The sequence below is a fragment of the Haliotis rufescens genome, unplaced genomic scaffold, assembly GCF_023055435.1.
Source record: "Haliotis rufescens isolate VD_foot unplaced genomic scaffold, xgHalRufe1.0.p SCAF_16, whole genome shotgun sequence".
NCBI lineage: Eukaryota > Metazoa > Mollusca > Gastropoda > Lepetellida > Haliotidae > Haliotis > Haliotis rufescens.
In genome coordinates this window covers 29,817,301-29,836,083 of record NW_025963846.1, presented here as the reverse complement: position 1 = coordinate 29,836,083, position 18,783 = coordinate 29,817,301, and the positions used below count along the sequence as shown (strand labels likewise).

At 43.9% G+C, this 18,783-nt stretch overlaps 1 protein-coding gene across 1 annotated transcript in view; it reads left to right on the top strand.

The window, feature by feature from the left end:
* Window positions 1-18,783, top strand: part of LOC124122333 — a 156,196-nt gene extending 137,413 nt beyond the window's left edge. The window contains exons 35-53 of the mRNA XM_048397104.1: window positions 732-918; window positions 1,151-1,365; window positions 2,020-2,252; window positions 2,486-2,639; window positions 3,932-4,110; window positions 4,665-4,805; window positions 5,482-5,647; window positions 5,796-5,937; window positions 6,052-6,173; window positions 6,439-6,578; window positions 7,245-7,392; window positions 9,538-9,732; window positions 10,174-10,377; window positions 12,316-13,074; window positions 15,762-15,974; window positions 16,673-16,768; window positions 16,957-17,282; window positions 17,404-17,599; window positions 17,718-18,783. Coding sequence (XP_048253061.1) covers window positions 732-918; window positions 1,151-1,365; window positions 2,020-2,252; window positions 2,486-2,639; window positions 3,932-4,110; window positions 4,665-4,805; window positions 5,482-5,647; window positions 5,796-5,937; window positions 6,052-6,173; window positions 6,439-6,578; window positions 7,245-7,392; window positions 9,538-9,732; window positions 10,174-10,377; window positions 12,316-13,074; window positions 15,762-15,974; window positions 16,673-16,768; window positions 16,957-17,282; window positions 17,404-17,599; window positions 17,718-17,998 — 4,097 coding nt within the window. The 3' untranslated portion in view covers window positions 17,999-18,783. The remainder of the gene's footprint in view (window positions 1-731; window positions 919-1,150; window positions 1,366-2,019; window positions 2,253-2,485; window positions 2,640-3,931; window positions 4,111-4,664; window positions 4,806-5,481; window positions 5,648-5,795; window positions 5,938-6,051; window positions 6,174-6,438; window positions 6,579-7,244; window positions 7,393-9,537; window positions 9,733-10,173; window positions 10,378-12,315; window positions 13,075-15,761; window positions 15,975-16,672; window positions 16,769-16,956; window positions 17,283-17,403; window positions 17,600-17,717) is intronic.

The following is an 18,783-nucleotide window of genomic DNA, read 5'->3' as shown; positions in this document are numbered from 1 at the left end:
AAAAGCAAAACTGTTCCTTAAATATCATTGATAACGCAAAACAGTCCTCACTGTACTGGGTGTGAGTAAGTTTGTCTGCCGCTTCAAGAAATATTCCATCAATCTTACGGCGGGTCATCAGAAATGGGCTTCACACATTGTACCCATGTGGGGAATCGAAACCGGGTCTTCGGCTGGACGAGGTAACACTTTAACAACTAGGTTACCACACCGCCAACCTTACTGGGACAATCTTGATATTAGTTTTTGAGGTTCGTTGTCCATCAATGTACAGAAAGCGTCCTCTTGTCTGGTGTAACAGGCTTAGGACTGATGGTATAACCTTGGTATTACATGTCTACATTTATACCCCATCATCTGATTGTTGTAATAATATCCATGAAGGCACACTGCGGTAAAACGTGTGTGTTTCATTGTTGTAAAAATATTTATGAAGGTCTACTGTGGAAAAATATGCGTGTCTCATTGTTGTCCTAATATTTATGGGGATATATTGCGGCTACCCTGTACGTGTCTAATTGTAATAATATTTATGAAGGTATACTGCGGCAAAATGTGTGTGTGTTATTGTTGTACTAATAGTTATGAAGGCATACTGCAGTAAAATGTGTGTGTCTCATTGTTGTACTAATAGTTATGAAGGCATACTGCGGTAAAATGTGTGTCTAATTGTTGCACTAATACTTATGAAAGTATATTGCGGCTACCCTGTGCGTGTCTAATTGTTGCAGATGTGGGTTTCTATGACATCGCCTTCAAGTGTGGCATGACGTATTACGTGACGGTGACCGCGTGTAACATGGCTAGTCTGTGCACCATGGCGACAAGTGATGGTGTCATCTTAGACGTGACCGCTCCACGAACTGGGAACATCATGGACGCAACCCGAGATGAAGATGTCCAATATCAGGCTTCCAGGTGATCATGATGCAACTCAATCTGTCATTTGCCATAGTATTATCAAATTTATTTAGAAACAGTAAATAAACCATTATTCATCTGTAAAATAAATTTAAAAAGAAGTTATTAAAGTACTTTCTGTTTTTCTGAGTTGGCCTGAACTGAAGGTTGTGATTTTAAAACAAAAGAATTACTGTATCATAAGTTCACATTATCCTGTCACTTAGTTCTGTGTGATTATTGTTTTCAGGACATTCCTTGGATGTAAGTGGCGAGGCTTCCACGACCCTGAGTCTGGGTTAGCCCACTATGAATGGCGTGTAGGGACAACACCAGGAGGTGACGAGATTCTCGCAGCAACGAATGCAGCCCTGGAGGAAGCCATCTTCCACACGCTGTCACGTGACCACCAACTTCCGGTTGGACAGACTCTGTTCACAACTGTCAGGGCCTACAACAAAGCAGGTTATGAGCTATAACGCACATCATTATTATCACCTCTCAGTAGAAATCAAAGCTGGCTATAGTCGAAAGACATTATTCATATATCATGACATGGGAAGCCTGTATGATGAATTGTAGCTGCAGTATGCACTGATCCGTTCCTCGTGTAATATGAGTTTGTCCAATAGGATATGTAGAAAAGTCTTGTTAATCCTAAAGCGCACATTGGCAGACATTTCATAGCCTCCAGTAGGCTGCACATTTGTTTATATTTTCATAATCTATATTCACCAATTTCTTGCTTAATCACCTACCTCCAAATACGTATACTTTATTTCTTCGAATGTGCACTTTGAATAAGTATTCCAGATCGGAAGCAAAAATATAAATAACTGATATGTTTGCACAACGTAGGGTTAATGTACAGAAATAACACTATAACACGGAATGCACTTAACAACGTATTTGGTTGTAAGTGACGAATAAGAGATCAGCATATGGAAAAAAAATATAATAATATTTGTCGTCATTCAGAGATGTAGAAGTGGGCAGACTTTACTTACGGGACGATCCGTATCCCCCAATTATGATGTGTAGAAAAATTGAATCAATCGAAAAAGGTTATGCGTATCCAAAACAGCTAGTTGTATATATGTTATCACTTTGTTGTGGCAGGATTATACAGTGAAATTACGTCCAACGGGTTTCTGGTTGACATCACTCCACCGGAAGTTGTTGTGACACCAGGGATCCTAGATGGACATGGTTCCATTGTGGCTGGGACGTCCATCAGCAGGACGACCTTGAGGATAGGCTGGAAGTTCAAGGACGAAGAGTCTTACATTGAGAGACAGTACCTCTCCATCTCATCACACCAGCTGGGGGAGTTCAAGTCAAGTCTCCTGAAGGTGACCGTCATTTGTTCATGTTAAACATGGTTTAGAAGCAAGGTGAAGTATACAACACCAATGGTAATATGTATCGCAATCTATATCATCTACATCTACAAAACTGTGAACACACTCAACATCCGCATCTTATAACATTATAATCACGGTTTCTATAATCAATGGATTTGATATCTCATATAAAGCGCATTTATTACAAACATAACACTATTCTATTTCTACCTTTCCTAAAGTTGCCAGGACTTGTTGAAGAATACACGCTGTCACAGCTGGACCTCCACGATGGAAGCAGCTACACAGTGAAGCTCGTCGCCTGCAACATGGCCGGCTCATGTCATTCCTCAGACACTGGGGCCTTGCTGGTGGACAGCTCGAAACCCTTGACAGGTAACAACACACAGTAATGTGTCCATGAATCACTGACAGGTAACACACAGTAATGTCTGCATGAATCTTTGACAGGTAACACACAGCAATGTATCCATGAATCATTGACAGGTAACACACAGTAATGTCTCAATGAATCATTGACAGGTAACACACAGTAATGTCTCCATGAATCTTTGACAGGTAACACACAGTAATGTATCCATGAATCATTGACAGGTAACACACAGTAATGTATCCATGAATCATTGACAGGTAACACACAGTAACGTATCCATGAATCATTGACAGTTAACACACAGTAATGTATCCATGAATCATTGACAGGTAACACACAGTAATGTATTCATGAATCATTCACAGGTAACACACAGTAATGTATCCATGAATCACTGACAGGTAACACACAGTAATGTATCCATGAATCATTGACAGGTAACACACAGTAATGTATCCATGAATCATTGACAGGTAACACACAGTAACGTATCCATGAATCTTTGACAGGTAACACACAGTAATGTATCCATGAATCATTGACAGGTAACACACAGTAATGTATCCATGAATCATTGACAGGTAACACACAGTAACGTATCCATGAATCTTTGACAGTTAACACACAGTAATGTATCCATGAATCATTGACAGGTAACACACAGTAATGTATCCATGAATCATTGACAGGTAACACACAGTAATGTATCCATGAATCATTGACAGTTAACACACAGTAATGTCTCCATGAATCTTTGACAGGTACCACACAGTAATGTATCCATGAATCATTGACAGTTAACACAGTAATGTCTCCATGAATCTTTGACAGGTCACACACAGTAATGTATCCATGAATCATTGACAGTTAACACACAGTAATGTGTCCATGAATCTTTGACAGGTAACACACAGTAATGTGTCCATGAATCTTTGACAGGTAACACACAGTAATGTATCGATGAATCTTTGGCAGGTAATACACAGTGATGTCTCCATGAATCCTTGAAAGGTAACAAACAGTAATAAATCCATAAATCCTTGACAGGTGACACACAATACTGTATCCATGATTCTTTGACAGGTAACACAATACAGTCTTCATGAATCGTTGACAGGTAACACACAGTTATGTCTCCACGAATCATTAAACAGGTAACACACAATACTGTATCCATGAATCTTTGACAGGTAACACAACAGTGTCTCCATGGATCTTTGACAGGTAACACAACAATGTATCCACGAATGTTTCACTTTACCCTCACTAACACGGTTCTGTGACTGTAATGCAGGTGCGCTAGCTGTGCACACCGACCATGCAGCGGGGTTGTCTCGACACCAGTCGGGCTGGATGACATGGAACAGGACCCGGCTGAACCTCGCCTGGCTTGGCTTCTCTGATCTCCATTCTGGAATAACGCACTACATCATCACGGCGGGGTCTGCTGAGTTCGGAACGGACCTTACTGAGGTAGAATCACGTTCATACTAAAAACACATTACAACGATTTAAAAATCGTTGGTTCCAGGTTATATAACACTAATGTGTCGTTGTTATGACGTATGCACAGTTTCAAAAATAGTGTAACTTTGACACATGTATGGATGAACAGAAATGTAGTAGGGCTACTAACATACTGGAAGAAACAACATAGGTGCATAGAAGAAAACTTACAGATTTGTGAACGTGAGTGGCAAATTGTTCATAAATTGCCTAAACTCATCGCAGGGCTAAAGAGCCCCAAGTCACGTTGTTGGTGCATTTTGAGATGGGGAGGTGTGATGAGGTGAGATGTAATGGGGTGGAATGGGGTTTTAACGTTGTGCTCAAGATTATTGCACTTCTATAGCGACGTGGTGTGTGTGTGTGTGCGTGCGTGCGTGCGTGCGTGCGTGCGTGCGTGCGTGTGTACACTGAGATACCACACAGACACGGTGTTCTGACTCTGAGCTGACCAGTCCGGTCTGGTGCATCTTGAAACCACCTTGACATCATTTACCAACTGATACTTGTGTCTGTTTCAGGGAGGCACATTTGTGCTGGTACAACACAATGTATCTGGTATTGAGCACGATGACGAAGGCAGCGTTCAGACTGGTGTAGTAGACACAAAGGACATCACTTCCACGCCGTCTGTGTTTGTGGCAATCTGGGCTGTCAACGGGGTAGGTGTTACATCCTAAACCTGTTCCTGAACACCTGGTTTTCAGAGATCCATTCATATTATAAACCTACTGGCTGTTTGTGTAAATCGATATGGAGTTTTTGAAATTGTGGTAACACCTCGTAGGAGGTATTAAAACGATTGTAACACATCGCACGAGGTATTACAACGATTGTAACACCTCGCAGGAGAACAAAAACTACGAACAGCCTAAGAGACGCACGTGCAGATTTCGTGCCATTGCGAGACGCACGTGCAGATTTCGCACCGTTGCGAAACCCACGTGCTGAGGTCACCGGTTTCATTAAACCGAGTTCACGGCTGCAGGCGATATTTCATCTCCGATACAGGTTATTTGAGAGTTTTTATGACAGTTATTTAATTATAAACGTTGTCTATGCGATGAGTGGGTTAATAATTTAAACCATGTCTCCTGGAGATTACTAGAGATTGTAAACCTTGACATGAGGGAACGCCCCGAGGGGGCCTTACGGTCTTACGGCCCCCTCGGGACGTTCCGTCCTGTATTTGTGCCATATTTACACTGCTGATTTGGCTTTTACTCCTGGTACTCTCGCGTTGACGTTTTAAATTTACAACTCACGAACACCCAAAACATTCCCATAGAATTAACCTAGTTATGTTTCTATGTTCAATGTGTATTCCTTGTGACCCAGGTTGGCCTCCAGAGTGATGCGCTTCACCTGGAGCTGGAACTAGGAGCCTGGGGGAAGCTGGAGCTGGTCAGACGCTGTCAGTCGTACAACTGTGAGGGTCACTGTGTCTGTGCCGTGCAGGACAGGACGTGCCACCACACACGCGGATGTACACAGCTGCAGGATGGTACGTCACAAGTGATGTCTCCACAGGGAGGATCTAACTCGGTTGCAATAACAATAACAGAATGTCTGTTCACAGCAAATATTGATCATTGTGATAAGAACCAGTAATCACTCGTGCATGGCGGTATATGTTACACTTTATATCCTAGGTGGGCCAAACAATGTTCTGAATGTGACCGACGTCACTGACCTCCGCTTCTCAACATCCGGGGACATTGACCACTCACCATCAGACACCTTTATGGCTGCCCATTGGACGGTGCTGAAACAACAAGGGCTGACTTTCACACAGTACAGTTTCTCTTATTACTTAATATCTAAACTATTTGTAAAAGTTGCTTGAAATAACTCATCGTTGTGACAACAGTGTGCAAGGTATCCCAGACAGTTTGTTGTTGGCTGCAGGTATGAGGTCAGTCTTGGAGTCAGTGACAGCGACTACCCCAAGGGTGTGTTTGACAGTCACTCCCACAAAGTCTGGTTCAGCGTCGGGCGGCAAACATCAGCTGTCATCCTTCTGGCACACGGTACTGACTCACCTACCGATCATCCGATCTTTATTCAGAATTTTACAAGCGATCTTAGTGCTAAGACTATACTATACTCCCATACTTGACCAATGACCTACGGCAGTCTAAGCGATAATATCTGATATAAACTAAAAACGAAATGTTTAGTATCAAACTATGTGTTGTAGTATTCATTTACAAAGCAATGGATGAGAAGGGATGTTTGTAAGAGAGTATGAATAATAAGGGACTATTCCGACTAACTGTCGTGCTTGTGACCAAGGCGAGGACCTCAGCAGCCGGCACATGTATTACTTCTTTGTGAGAGGCTGGTATAATGCGACGACGTACAGCATCTTCAGGTCGGACGGGGTCATGGTGGACACAGCCCCTCCCAAGACCACCGACAACCAGGCACTCGCAGTGAGTCAACACACATTAGGTCTATTTTTTTAGACGTGGAGCAACGCAATCCAATGTTAATTATGTTGCAAGCATGTTGTCAGAATCTCATTGCTCTTCGTTAAATACAACTCCCGAACTGGCCAGAGGTCGATACAAGCTGTCACTGTCCGCTCAGTATGGACAACATGACGTCATAGTGTTTCATGTGTCGCCATCCGCTGGTCGCGTATAATTTACCTTGTCCACGTTTTGAGTAAACATACCGAAACCACTGGTGGTCGTAAGGTCGATTTGACATTGTCATTCAAACATATTTGATAGAAAATACGGCTCCTCATTTGTGAACATGTAACGATAGGTTCGCCCACTAGTGACACCTGCGACTCATAATTGTGAATGATCTCAAGATATTAAATGTTTCATATGTGCGTTCCACTTAGACTTTAGTCTTAATAATTATGCTGCCCTTGGAAGATGGTAAAATAGGCTTTATTTCCAGGACAATATCTAGTGATCTTTTTCGAGGACTTCACAAAATATTTCCGATGTTAATGTTTTCAGTCAGTGGTTTGCCTATCCAGATTCGACCATTAACTGCCCGTCACGGAATAACTAAATATTTACGATTGTGGGTTAAACGGCATTCACCCACTGAGTCTACGACACTGTATGTGCATGATGCAGGTGATAGAGCTCAGTGATGACGATAGAGTCAAGGATGCAGACTTTCAGATGGCGGCGGACACAATCAGGATCAGCTGGACCAACAAGTTCCTGCCGGGCGCCGCTGGGATTCTCAAGTACCGAGTCTACATCAGCACAAGCCCCGGGGGTGAGCGTTCTCAGTTTCCCAAATCCACCAACACAATACAGATCAGTATAGAAGTGTGCATGTATCTATAATGGACTGTTCTGGGTGAATGGCGTGCTGGTTTTCTTGGGGAATTAGTCAGCAAAGAGCCGGATTCACAGGAGACTAATCACAATCTTATTTACAAGAATAATTAACAATGAACAATTTTCAATTACTTAGAAAATAGCTGAGGGTGCCACAGAGAGTCGGTTCAACCCTCTGGGCTGTGGGAGAGAGGTCTGCTTGGTAAGAGAGTTATCATGATATAACATTTATAACTAAGTTTTCCTATAATATTTAGATCCACATCAAGTGCTTTTATGAGTCATTTCATATAATTATAGTTTAGCTAGTAATACTCATCATATCTAACCTGGAAGCAAAGGCCCCAGAACCAGCACATTACAGATCAGTATAGAAGTGTGCATGTGTCTAACCTGGAAGCTGATGTCCCAGGACCAACACATTACAGATCAGTATAGAAGTGTGCATGTATCTAACCTGGAAGCAAAGGCCCCAGAACCAGCACATTACAGATCAGTATAGAAGTGTGCATGTGTCTAACCTGGAAGCTGATGCCCCAGGACCAGCACATTACAGATCAGTATAGAAGTGTGAATGTATCTAACCTGGAAGCTGATGTCCCAGGACCAGCACATTACAGATCAGTATAGAAGTGTGAATGTATCTAACCTGGAAGCTGATGCCCCAGAACCAGCACATTACAGATCAATATAGAAATGTGCATGTATCTAACCTAGAAGCTGATGCCCCAGGACCAGCACATTACAGATCAATATAGAAGTGTGAATGTATCTAACCTGGAAGCTGATGCCCCAGGACCAGCACATTACAGATAAGTATAGAAGTGTGCATGTATCTAACCTGGAAGCTGATGTCCCAGGACCAACACATTACAGATCAGTATAGAAGTGTGCATGTATCTAACCTGGAAGCAAATGCCCCAGAACCAGCACATTACAGATCAATATAGAAGTGTGAATGTATCTAACCTGGAAGCTGATGTCCTAGGACCAACACATTACAGATCAGTATAGAAGTGTGAATGTATCTAACCTGGAAGCTGATGTCTTAGGACCAACACATTACAGATCAGTATAGAAGTGTGAATGTATCTAACCTGGAAGCTGATGCCCCAGGACCAGCACATTACAGATCAGTATAGAAGTGTGCATGTATCTAACCTAGAAGCTGATGTCCTAGGACCAACACATTACAGATCAGTATAGAAGTGTGCATGTATCTAACCTGGAAGCTGATGTCCTAGGACCAACATATTACAGATAAGTATAGAAGTGTGCATGTATCTAACCTGGAAGCTGATGTCCTAGGACCAACACATTACAGATCAGTATAGAAGTGTGCATGTATCTAACCTGGAAGCAAATGCCCCAGAACCAGCACATTACAGATCAATATAGAAGTGTGAATGTATCTAACCTGGAAGCAAAGGCCCAAGGACCAACAGATTACAGATCAGTATAGAAGTGTGCATGTATCTAACCTGGAAGCAAAGGCCCAAGGACCAACAGATTACAGATCAGTATAGAAGTGTGCATGTATCTAACCTGGAAGCTGATGTTCTAGGACCCACACATTACAGATCAATATAGAAGTGTGAATGTATCTCACCTGGAAGCTGATGTCCTAGGACTTACACATTACAGATCAAAATAGAAGAGTGCATGTATCTAACCTTGAAGCTGATGTCCCAGGACCAACACATTACAGATCAATATAGAAATGTGTTTGAATCTAACCTAGAAGCTGATGTGTCGGGTAGCCAATATCTAACCCCGAACATTGATTCATGGCTCACAACGCTTGTCATTCTACATACCTAGGAACTGATTGAACGACGACGATATGACTTTACTTTCACTGACTTATGTGTTATTATTATTGTAATTATTGTTATTATTATTCACTGAACATGGGAAATATAAGGATGCAATACCTGATAAATTATATAGGATTGTTAGGTTCGCATAGGTTCGACTCCCACTTGGGGACAATGTGTGAAACCCATTTCAGGGACACCTGTCGCGATATGGCTGACTATAACAAAACTCACTGACTCACTCAATAACTTCACTATTTCAGGACACAGTATCCACGCGTCAGACGACCTGAACACCACGAAGTACACAGCCAGGGGCCTGAGTCTACAAGCAGCCACAGTGTACTACTCCAGTGTCCTGGCCTACAACAGAGCTGGCCTGGTCAGCTGGGCTCACTCTGACGGTGTCCGGGTGGACGTGCTGCCTCCTGTAGCGGGCAGAGTGGATGACGGACAAGGTACGTTCCCTTCTACAGTATCAGCGCTTGAAGTGTTGTCTGTTGCTGTACGTCGCAATATTCCAGCTGTACCAGAGCGTTCTGTTTATTACTAAATAATGGAATGTTGAGAGAAGGGTTGACGTCGATACGATTACACAGCAGCAACCCCAGTGCCCGACCACCCTCGCACATCTTAGAGCAGGTCCAGTAACCGATGATTGTTCAGGTTCGGTGACTTGGTTGATAATGTGTCTTTGGTGAGCATCGTTGCTCATAGATCGTTTGTTCCAGATTAAATTATTAACAGACCACCATCATACAGCTGGAATAGTGCAGCGTTCAACATCGAACACTCAAACAATTTTCAATTGACCCAGGATCTCCACAGAGGTTACAATGCCTGGTGAAATGTGGTTACTTGTTGACTTGTGTAGTTACCTCCTCTTACTGTCTTTGTAGAGATGCTCGACACGGACTACCAGAGTTCTCCATCAGAGGTCTCCGCCTCCTGGCACGGCTTCTCTGACACGGACTCCACGATCATCACGTACTTCTGGTGTTTGGGAAAAGTCAACGACACAACAGACTGCAGTGTGCTGGGTTGGCGGGAGACTGGGCTTCATACCACCTTCACAGCACAACTTGCTTCAGCTCTCCCTAGTGGTATGTATCCTGATCAGGTTCATCTGGTCTTATCTAGAAACCAGCACGCCTACTGTTCACGTATTGATACTCAATGATGATTACCAAACCAAGCGTTAAGCGCCGACCCTAAAGATTGCACTCATCCTTCGTCCCAAACTTCCTGTGGAGGACAAATTGTCACCAAAGTAAATGTTCTGTAAAACAGCAAATTGTCAAAAGCAAGTAGCGAAATATGACATGTCCAACAGTGAAACTAAACTGAATTGTTTGATAGGCATTACTTAGAAGTTGACGGATGACAAAGTAGGCACAATTTATGGATAACAACCTCTTTAATACTGTAAAGGCGACGTTTCTGTATAGATCCACATACCGTTGTCAAGCAAGACGTTTCGGTATAGAGTCTTATACCTTTGTCAAGCAAGACGTTTCTGTATAGATCCTTATACCGTTGTCAAGCAAGACGTTTCGGTATAGATTCAGATACCGTTGTCAAGCAAGACGTTTCTTATAGATCCTCATACCGTTGTCAAGCAAGACGTTTCGGTATAGATCCTTATACCGTTGCCAAGCAAGACGTTTCAGTATAGATCCTCATACTTTTGTCAAGCAAGACGTTTCGGTATAGATTCTTATACTGTTGTCAAGCAAGACGTTTCTGTATAGATCCTTATACCGTTATCAAGCAAGACGTTTTGGTATAGATCCTTATACCGTTGTCAAGCAAGACGTTTCGGTATAGATTCTTATACCGTTGTCAAGCAAGACGTTTCTGTATAGATCCTTATACCGTTGTCAAGCAAGACGTTTCGGTATAGATCCTTATACCGTTGCCAAGCAAGACGTTTCGGTATAGATCCTCATACTTTTGTCAAGCAAGAAGTTTTTCGTATAGATTCTTATACTGTTGTCAAACAAGACGTTTCTGTATAGATCCTTATACCGTTGTCAAGCAAGACGTTTTGGTATAGATCCTTATACCGTTGTCAAGCAAGAGGTTTCAGTATAGATTCTTATACCGTTGTCAAGCAAGATGTTTCGGTATAGATCCTTATACTGTTGTCAAGCAAGACGTTTCGGTATAGATCCGTATACCGTTGTCAAGCAAGACGTTTTGGTATTGATCCTCATACTGTTGTCAAGCAAGACGTTTCGGTATAGATCCTTATACCGTTGTCAAGCAAGACGTTTCGGTATAGATCCTTATACCGTCGTCAAGCAAGACGTTTTGGTATAGATTCTTATGTCCTTGTCAAGCAAGACGTTTCGGTATAGATCCTTATACCGTTGTCAAGCAAGACGTTCCGGTATAGATTCTTATACCGTTGTCAAGCAAGACGTTCCGGTATAAATTCTTTTACCGTTGTCAAGCAAGACGTTTCTGTATAGATCCTTATACCGTTGTCAAGCAAGACGTTTCAGTATAGATCCTTATACCGTTGTCAAGCAAGACGTTTCTGTATAGATCCTTATACTGTTGTCAAACAAGACGTTTCAGTATAGATCCTTATACCGTTGTCAAGCAAGACGTTTCGGTATAGATCCTTATACCGTTGTCAAGCAAGACGTTTCGGTATAGATCCACATACCGTTGTCAAGCAAGACGTTTCTGTATAGATCCTTATACCGTTGTCAAGCAAGACGTTTCAGTATAGATCCTTATACCGTTGTCAAGCAAGACGTTTCTGTATAGATCCTTATACCGTTGTCAAGCAAGACGTTTCGGTATAGATCTTTATACCGTTGTCAAGCAAGAAACGTCGACTTTACAGAATGAAAGAAGTTGATATTCATAAATTGTGACTTCTTTGTGAAATTAAACGTTGAAAATCTTGTTCTGTCCACAGGGGTTTCAGGAAATAGGCTGTCATGCTTGGTAATGTTCTAGGTGGCGCCTAACTGTTTATAAAGTGAGACTTCAGGAAACGCCTGATAACGGTATTCCCTTGTTTCTAGGTACACGTTTATGGAGCAAGGTGTATGCTGTAGATGCAGTGGGTCACGCCTCAGACGTAACTGTATCAGACGGCGTTGTCATTGACACATCTCCCCCAGAACCACAGTCCGTGGCATACCTAGGGGGCAACTTGGTGAAGAATCCTTCGTTTGAGACACAAAATAAAGCTGTGAATTCATCGACGTACAATGAACCTCTTCCCGAGCACTGGCAGACTAACAACTCTACATGCATACACATTATTACATCTGAGCGTCCATTAGCTAGACATGGGAGCAGCTATGTTGTAATCAGCGGATCTGTTCTCCAGAGAGATATACATCTCAGTGTTGGGCAAGTGTACAAAGTGAAGATTCATGTGGGATATACTGAGAACACGGACATGCATCACAGCGTTATAGAAGGCTTCGTCTCAGTTGGTATTGAAGTGATCACATTCAGCCTGGAGCCGAATCTATGCCGAGGGGTGTGTGATGTTGGGAGACATTCTGTTATCATGTGGAATACACACACGTTTTCCTTCATTGCTCGGGAGGAATCCACACAACTTACTATTGGCACGAAGTCAAGGTCCATGGCGATGGCAGTTGATCACGTGACACTGCAGAGCGTCAAGTATGGTGGACATGACGAGGCTGGTGACACAGAGAAGCACGTGGAGGTGAACGCGGTGTTCCTGCCTCACTGGTCGTCTGTGCACGTGTCATGGCACTTCACGGACACCGAGTCTCCAATCACCCTGTACCAGTGGGCAGTAGGTGAGTCTCCCATCACCATGTACCAGTGGGCAGTTGGTGAGTCTCCCATCACCATGTGCCAGTGGGCAGTAGGTGAGTCTCCATCACCATCTTCCAGTGGGCAGTAGGTGAGTCTCCTATCACCATGTACCAGTGGGCAGTAGGTAAGTCTCCTAACACCCTGTACCAGTAGGCAGTAGGTGGGTACCCCATCACCATGTACCAGTGGGCAGTAGGTGGGTACCCCATCACCATGTACCAGTAGGCAGTAGGTGAGTCACCATCACCATGTACCAGTGGGCAGTAGGTGAGTCTCCAATCACCATGTACCAGTAGGCAGTAGGTGAGTCTCCTATCACCATGTACCAGTGGGCAGTAGGTGAGTCTCCTATCACCATGTACCAGTAGGCAGTAGGTGAGTCTCCTAACACCATGTACCAGTGGGCAGTAGGTGAGTCTCCTATCACCATGTACCAGTGGGCAGTAGGTGAGTCCCCATCACCATGTACCAGTGGGCAGTAGGTGAGTCTCCTAACACCATGTACGAGTGGGCGGTAGGTGAGTCTCCCATCATGTAAGAGTGGGCAGTAGGTGTGTCTCCAATCATGTAAGAGTGGGCAGTAGGTGAGTCCCCCATCACCATGTACCAGTGGGCAGTAGGTGGGCTCCTATCACCATGTACCAGTGGGCAGTAGGTGAGTCTCCTATCACCCTGTAGTAGTGGGCAGTAGGTGAGTCCCCCACCATGTAAGAGTGGGCAGTAGGTGTGTCTCCAATCATGTAAGAGTGGGCAGTAGGTGAGTCCCCCATCACCATGTACCAGTGGGCAGTAGGTGAGTCTCCCATCACCACGTACCAGTGGGCAGTAGGTGAGTCTCCCATCACCATGTACCAGTGGGCAGTAGGTGAGTCTCCTATCACCATGTACCAGTGGGCAGTAGGTGAGTCTCCTATCACCCTGTACCAGTGGGCAGTAGGTGAGTCTCCCATCATGTAAGAGTGGGCAGTAGGTGTGTCTCCAATAATGTAAGAGTGGGCAGTAGATGAGTCCCCTATCACCATGTACCAGTGGGCAGTAGGTGAGTCTCCCATCACCATGTACCAGTGGGCAGTAGGTGAGTCTCCCATCATGTAAGAGTGGGCAGTAGGTGTGTCTCCAATCATGTAAGAGTGGGCAGTAGGTGAGTCCCCCATCACCATGTACCAGTGGGCAGTAGGTGAGTCTCCCATCACCATGTACCAGTGGGCAGTAGGTGAGTCTCCCATCATGTAAGAGTGGGCAGTAGGTGTGTCTCCAATCATGTAAGAGTGGGCAGTAGGTGAGTCCCCCATCACCATGTACCAGTGGGCAGTAGGTGAGTCTCCTATCACCATGTACCAGTGGGCAGTAGGTGAGTCTCCCATCACCATGTACCAGTGGGCAGTAGGTGAGTCTCCCATCATGTAAGAGTGGGCAGTAGGTGTGTCTCCAATCATGTAAGAGTGGGCAGTAGGTGAGTCCCCCATCACCATGTACCAGTGGGCAGTAGGTGAGTCTCCCATCATGTAAGAGTGGGCAGTAGGTGTTTCTCCAATCATGTAAGAGTGGGCAGTAGATGAGTCCCCCATCACCATGTACCAGTGGGCAGTAGGTGAGTCTCCTATCACCATGTACCAGTGGGCAGTAGGTGAGTCTCCCATCACCATGTACCAGTGGGCAGTAGGTGAGTCTCCCATCATGTAAGAGTGGGCAGTAGGTGTGTCTCCAATCATGTAAGAGTTGGCAGTAGGTGAGTCCCCCATCACCATGTACCAGTGGGCAGTAGGTGAGTCTCCTATCACCATGTACCAGTGGGCAGTAGGTGAGTCCCCCATCATGTAAGAGTGGGCAGTAGGTGTGTCTCCAATCATGTAAGAGTGGGCAGTAGGTGTGTCTCCAATCATGTAAGAGTGGGCAGTAGGTGAGTCCCCCATCACCACGTACCAGTGGAGTGGACAGTTGGTAAGTCCCCCATCACCACGGACCAGTGGACAGTTGGTGAGTCTCCAATCATGTACCAGTGGGCAGTAGGTGAGTACCCAATCATGTACCAGTGGGCAGTAGGTGAGTACCCAATCATGTAAGAGTGGGCGGTAGGAAAGTCCGCCATCACCATGTACCAGTAGACAGTTGGTAAGTCCCCCATCACCCCGTACCAGTGGACAGTAGGTGAGTCTCCAATCATGTACCAGTGGGCAGTAGGTGAGTACCCAATCATGTACCAGTGGGCAGTAGGTGAGTACCCAATCATGTAAGAGTGGGCGGTAGCAAAATCTCCCATCACAATGTACTAGTGGGCAGTCAGTTAGGGCTTGACTATGGAGGATCTAGATTAAGAATGTATGAGATTATTTATACCGCACACTGTGGGCGAAAAGCCCCCATAACAAGGGATGCAGGCCTTAGACGTGTACCCCTTTGTGGAAACCAACGCGCACGCGTATTATGCTGTCAAAATAATGATCATATCAGGGCTAATATGGTTCTCAGACCAGCAACTGACATGTGGGACGCAAATCGTGGGTGACTTAGGAGTCCTATATTAAACTCAGATTACGAATATTGAGCGTAGTAATAAAACTATATGTTTATTTAGACATGGAGAAATACAGAAACAAAACTGTTGATAGTCTAGTGTGACCTGAGCAGCATCCAAGCCTGTAGGTAATAACATCAACTCTCCATGCAGGTCTGGTGGAAGGCGGGACACAGGTGCAGGGCTTCACTAATGTTGGTAGAAACCCTCAAGGAACAGTTTCTGCCCAGAAACTCACTCACAACTCCAGACTGTATATGTCAGTACTCGCCACTAACGCTGCCGGCCTGACATCACTGACCAGAGCTGAACCAGTGACGGTGGACATGACACCACCAACTATACAACACGTCAACGATGGTTCAGGTAAAACAAGCAACTGAAACGTGTCTGGCATTAATATTGTTTACCATTCCAAATACGCCTGCATGCGTGTACATTCCAGCATGCCCATTCCTTTACAAGGACCATAGTGAGTGAGTGGGTGAGTATGGTTTTACGCCACTTTTAGCAATATTCAAGCAATATCACGGCGGGGGACACCAGAAATGGGCTTCATACATTGAACCCATGTTGGGAATCAAACCTGGGTCTTCGGCGTGGCGAGCGAACGCTTTAACCACTAGGCTACCCGACCGCCCCTACAATGACCATAACATTTTGTGATAGAATCCATTGCTCCATTGCTATATGATCATCCAGCTTTAATACTCCCTTGCTATATGAACATCAAGCTATAATTCTCCATTGCTATATGATCACACAGCTATAATGCTCCATTGCTATATGATCACACAGCTATAATACGCCATTGCTATATGATCACACAGCTATAATGCTCCATTGCTATATGATCACACAAGTATAATGCTCCATTGCTATATGATCACACATGTATAATGCTCCATTGCTATATGATCACCCAGCTATAATACTCCATTGCTATATGATCACACATGTATAATGCTCCATTGCTATATGATCACACAGTAATGCTCCATTGCTATATGATCACACAGCTATAATGATCCATTGCTATATAAGTTGTAATGCTCTACTTCTAGGAGTTGATGCAGACTTCCTTTCACCAGAGGACATGGCAGCGAACTGGGCTGTGGAAGATCCGGAATCGGATTCTATCAACTGTGACATTGCTATAGGTAAGGAACAGACATATTGATACAACATGCTTGTTGTCATAATCGATTAGAAAAATACATTAATCAACAAAAAGGTAAATTCGTGTAGAAACTGCATAAGCTGATATTGTTTCAACATGTCTTTGTGTATACCAACGGAACTTCATTTTCAATATCGTCTGACTGAATAGCTGTTATATCTTCTGCAGGACACACGCCTGGAGATGACGACGTCCGTCGGTTTGCTCGAACTAATCCTGGAGTAAGGTTTACCAGGTGGAATCTGACTGATCTAGTGACGTCATCTGGTGTGAAGGTGTACACGACAGTACGTTGCCATAACAACGTGGGGCAGACCACCGAGTCCTCATCTGATGGTGTCGTCATCGTGTCCCAGTTGGCATCTGTAGCTGGCTTCCAGGTCCTGGAGGAGAGCCCCTCTGTGTTCTCAGACAGAGACCAGTGCCACGTAGCCCGAGACACTGTGAGACTTCGCTGGGAGGGAGGAGAAACCCAGAGTCCTTACACAACCCTGGTATGTCGACTCCAGCTGACGCTTCAACATAGATACTTGCTCTAGTCACAACTACCATGTATGAAGCTGGTGTTTGTAACATTCTTACTGATTTGTTTTGTGTTTTTAATTAAACATATAGGTTCACATCGAGGGTAGCAGTTTGATCTACGAACAGATCGTCCCGAGTATATTCACATACACATCTGCCCAGCTGTGTGGCCTGAAACTCAGCGACCTGACAACCTACAACATCAGCGCCATGCATGTGCTGGACAAGCCAGGGTACCCGACAGAAGCTTCTATCACCATGCATGGCCCGCCACCAAGCCTAAACAGTAAGACAGTACAACAGTTATCGTAAAAACAGCAAATTCGAAAATACAATTTTAAATGCAACAAAATTCAGTGTTATGTTGTATCTGTTTCCTGACAGTGATGTCTGGTTTACTTCAGAAGCAGCGATGATCTCGTCCAGGACGTCCGACAGGATGACCACTCTGTCCTGGCCTGGGCTGTTTACCTCCCCCTGGGGCCAGCTTGTGTATGAAGTGATGGTGGGCAGGGTGGAGGGTGGGGCAGATGTGGTGGACGGGCTGCTGACACGCCAGGAGCAGATGGAGCTCAACCTGTCCTCGCACCCGCTAACTGTCACTGCCGTATATGTCTCTATAACAGCCATTGATCCGTGTGGATACACTGCTTACTACTCACAGGCTGTGGATGTCGGCCCCTGACTCCAACTGATTCGTGGAAGTGTAAATCGTGATTAAATATTGTTTTCTAATTTTGACAGTGTAATTTGTTCCCATCCGTACATGCTCACACACTCATCAGTCAATTTAATCATCATGACCAATTTTGAAATTATATCTATAATCAAGTTATTTTGTCATTACATAAATATAATATTTTGTAATAGCTTTTTTCAAATGTCCTGATCCCAAAACTGTATCCAGTGTTTTCTGAAAATACTCAAACGCACAACATAATTACTTTCTCCTACTTTTAAATGACTCCCCCTATTTTTAAAGATTGCTTTCGCAACACCTACGTAACATTTGTTCTGGGAATGTGCCAGTACCAAGAACCATGTTATTAAGGTTTGATAAAAATATCTTTAAAGACATCAATGGTGGTTAAAACAGATACATTGATTAGTGTATCAATACCAGCATCTATGTCCTTTTTCAAATTCACAGTTTTGGAGTTTCACATTTTGTAATAGCTGCATTAGGTAGTGTGCTTTCTCAATATTTGCGTCACGTAGATTATCTATATCGAAGTCATCTTCTGCCGAAACTTCTTTTAAAGTCATAGGAAAGTTGCGTACAGATTCAACCATGAGAGTAAGGATAATTTGCGAAGGAATAATCCAATGTAAACAATCTCATTATCTGTTGGACGTGATCAAAGATATTTATGCTAAATATATAACAAAAACCAATAACCATGCTTCATTAGTATAATGTGTTGTTTATTTGTCATTTTTGTACCCAATAAATTATAATCATAAAGTTTG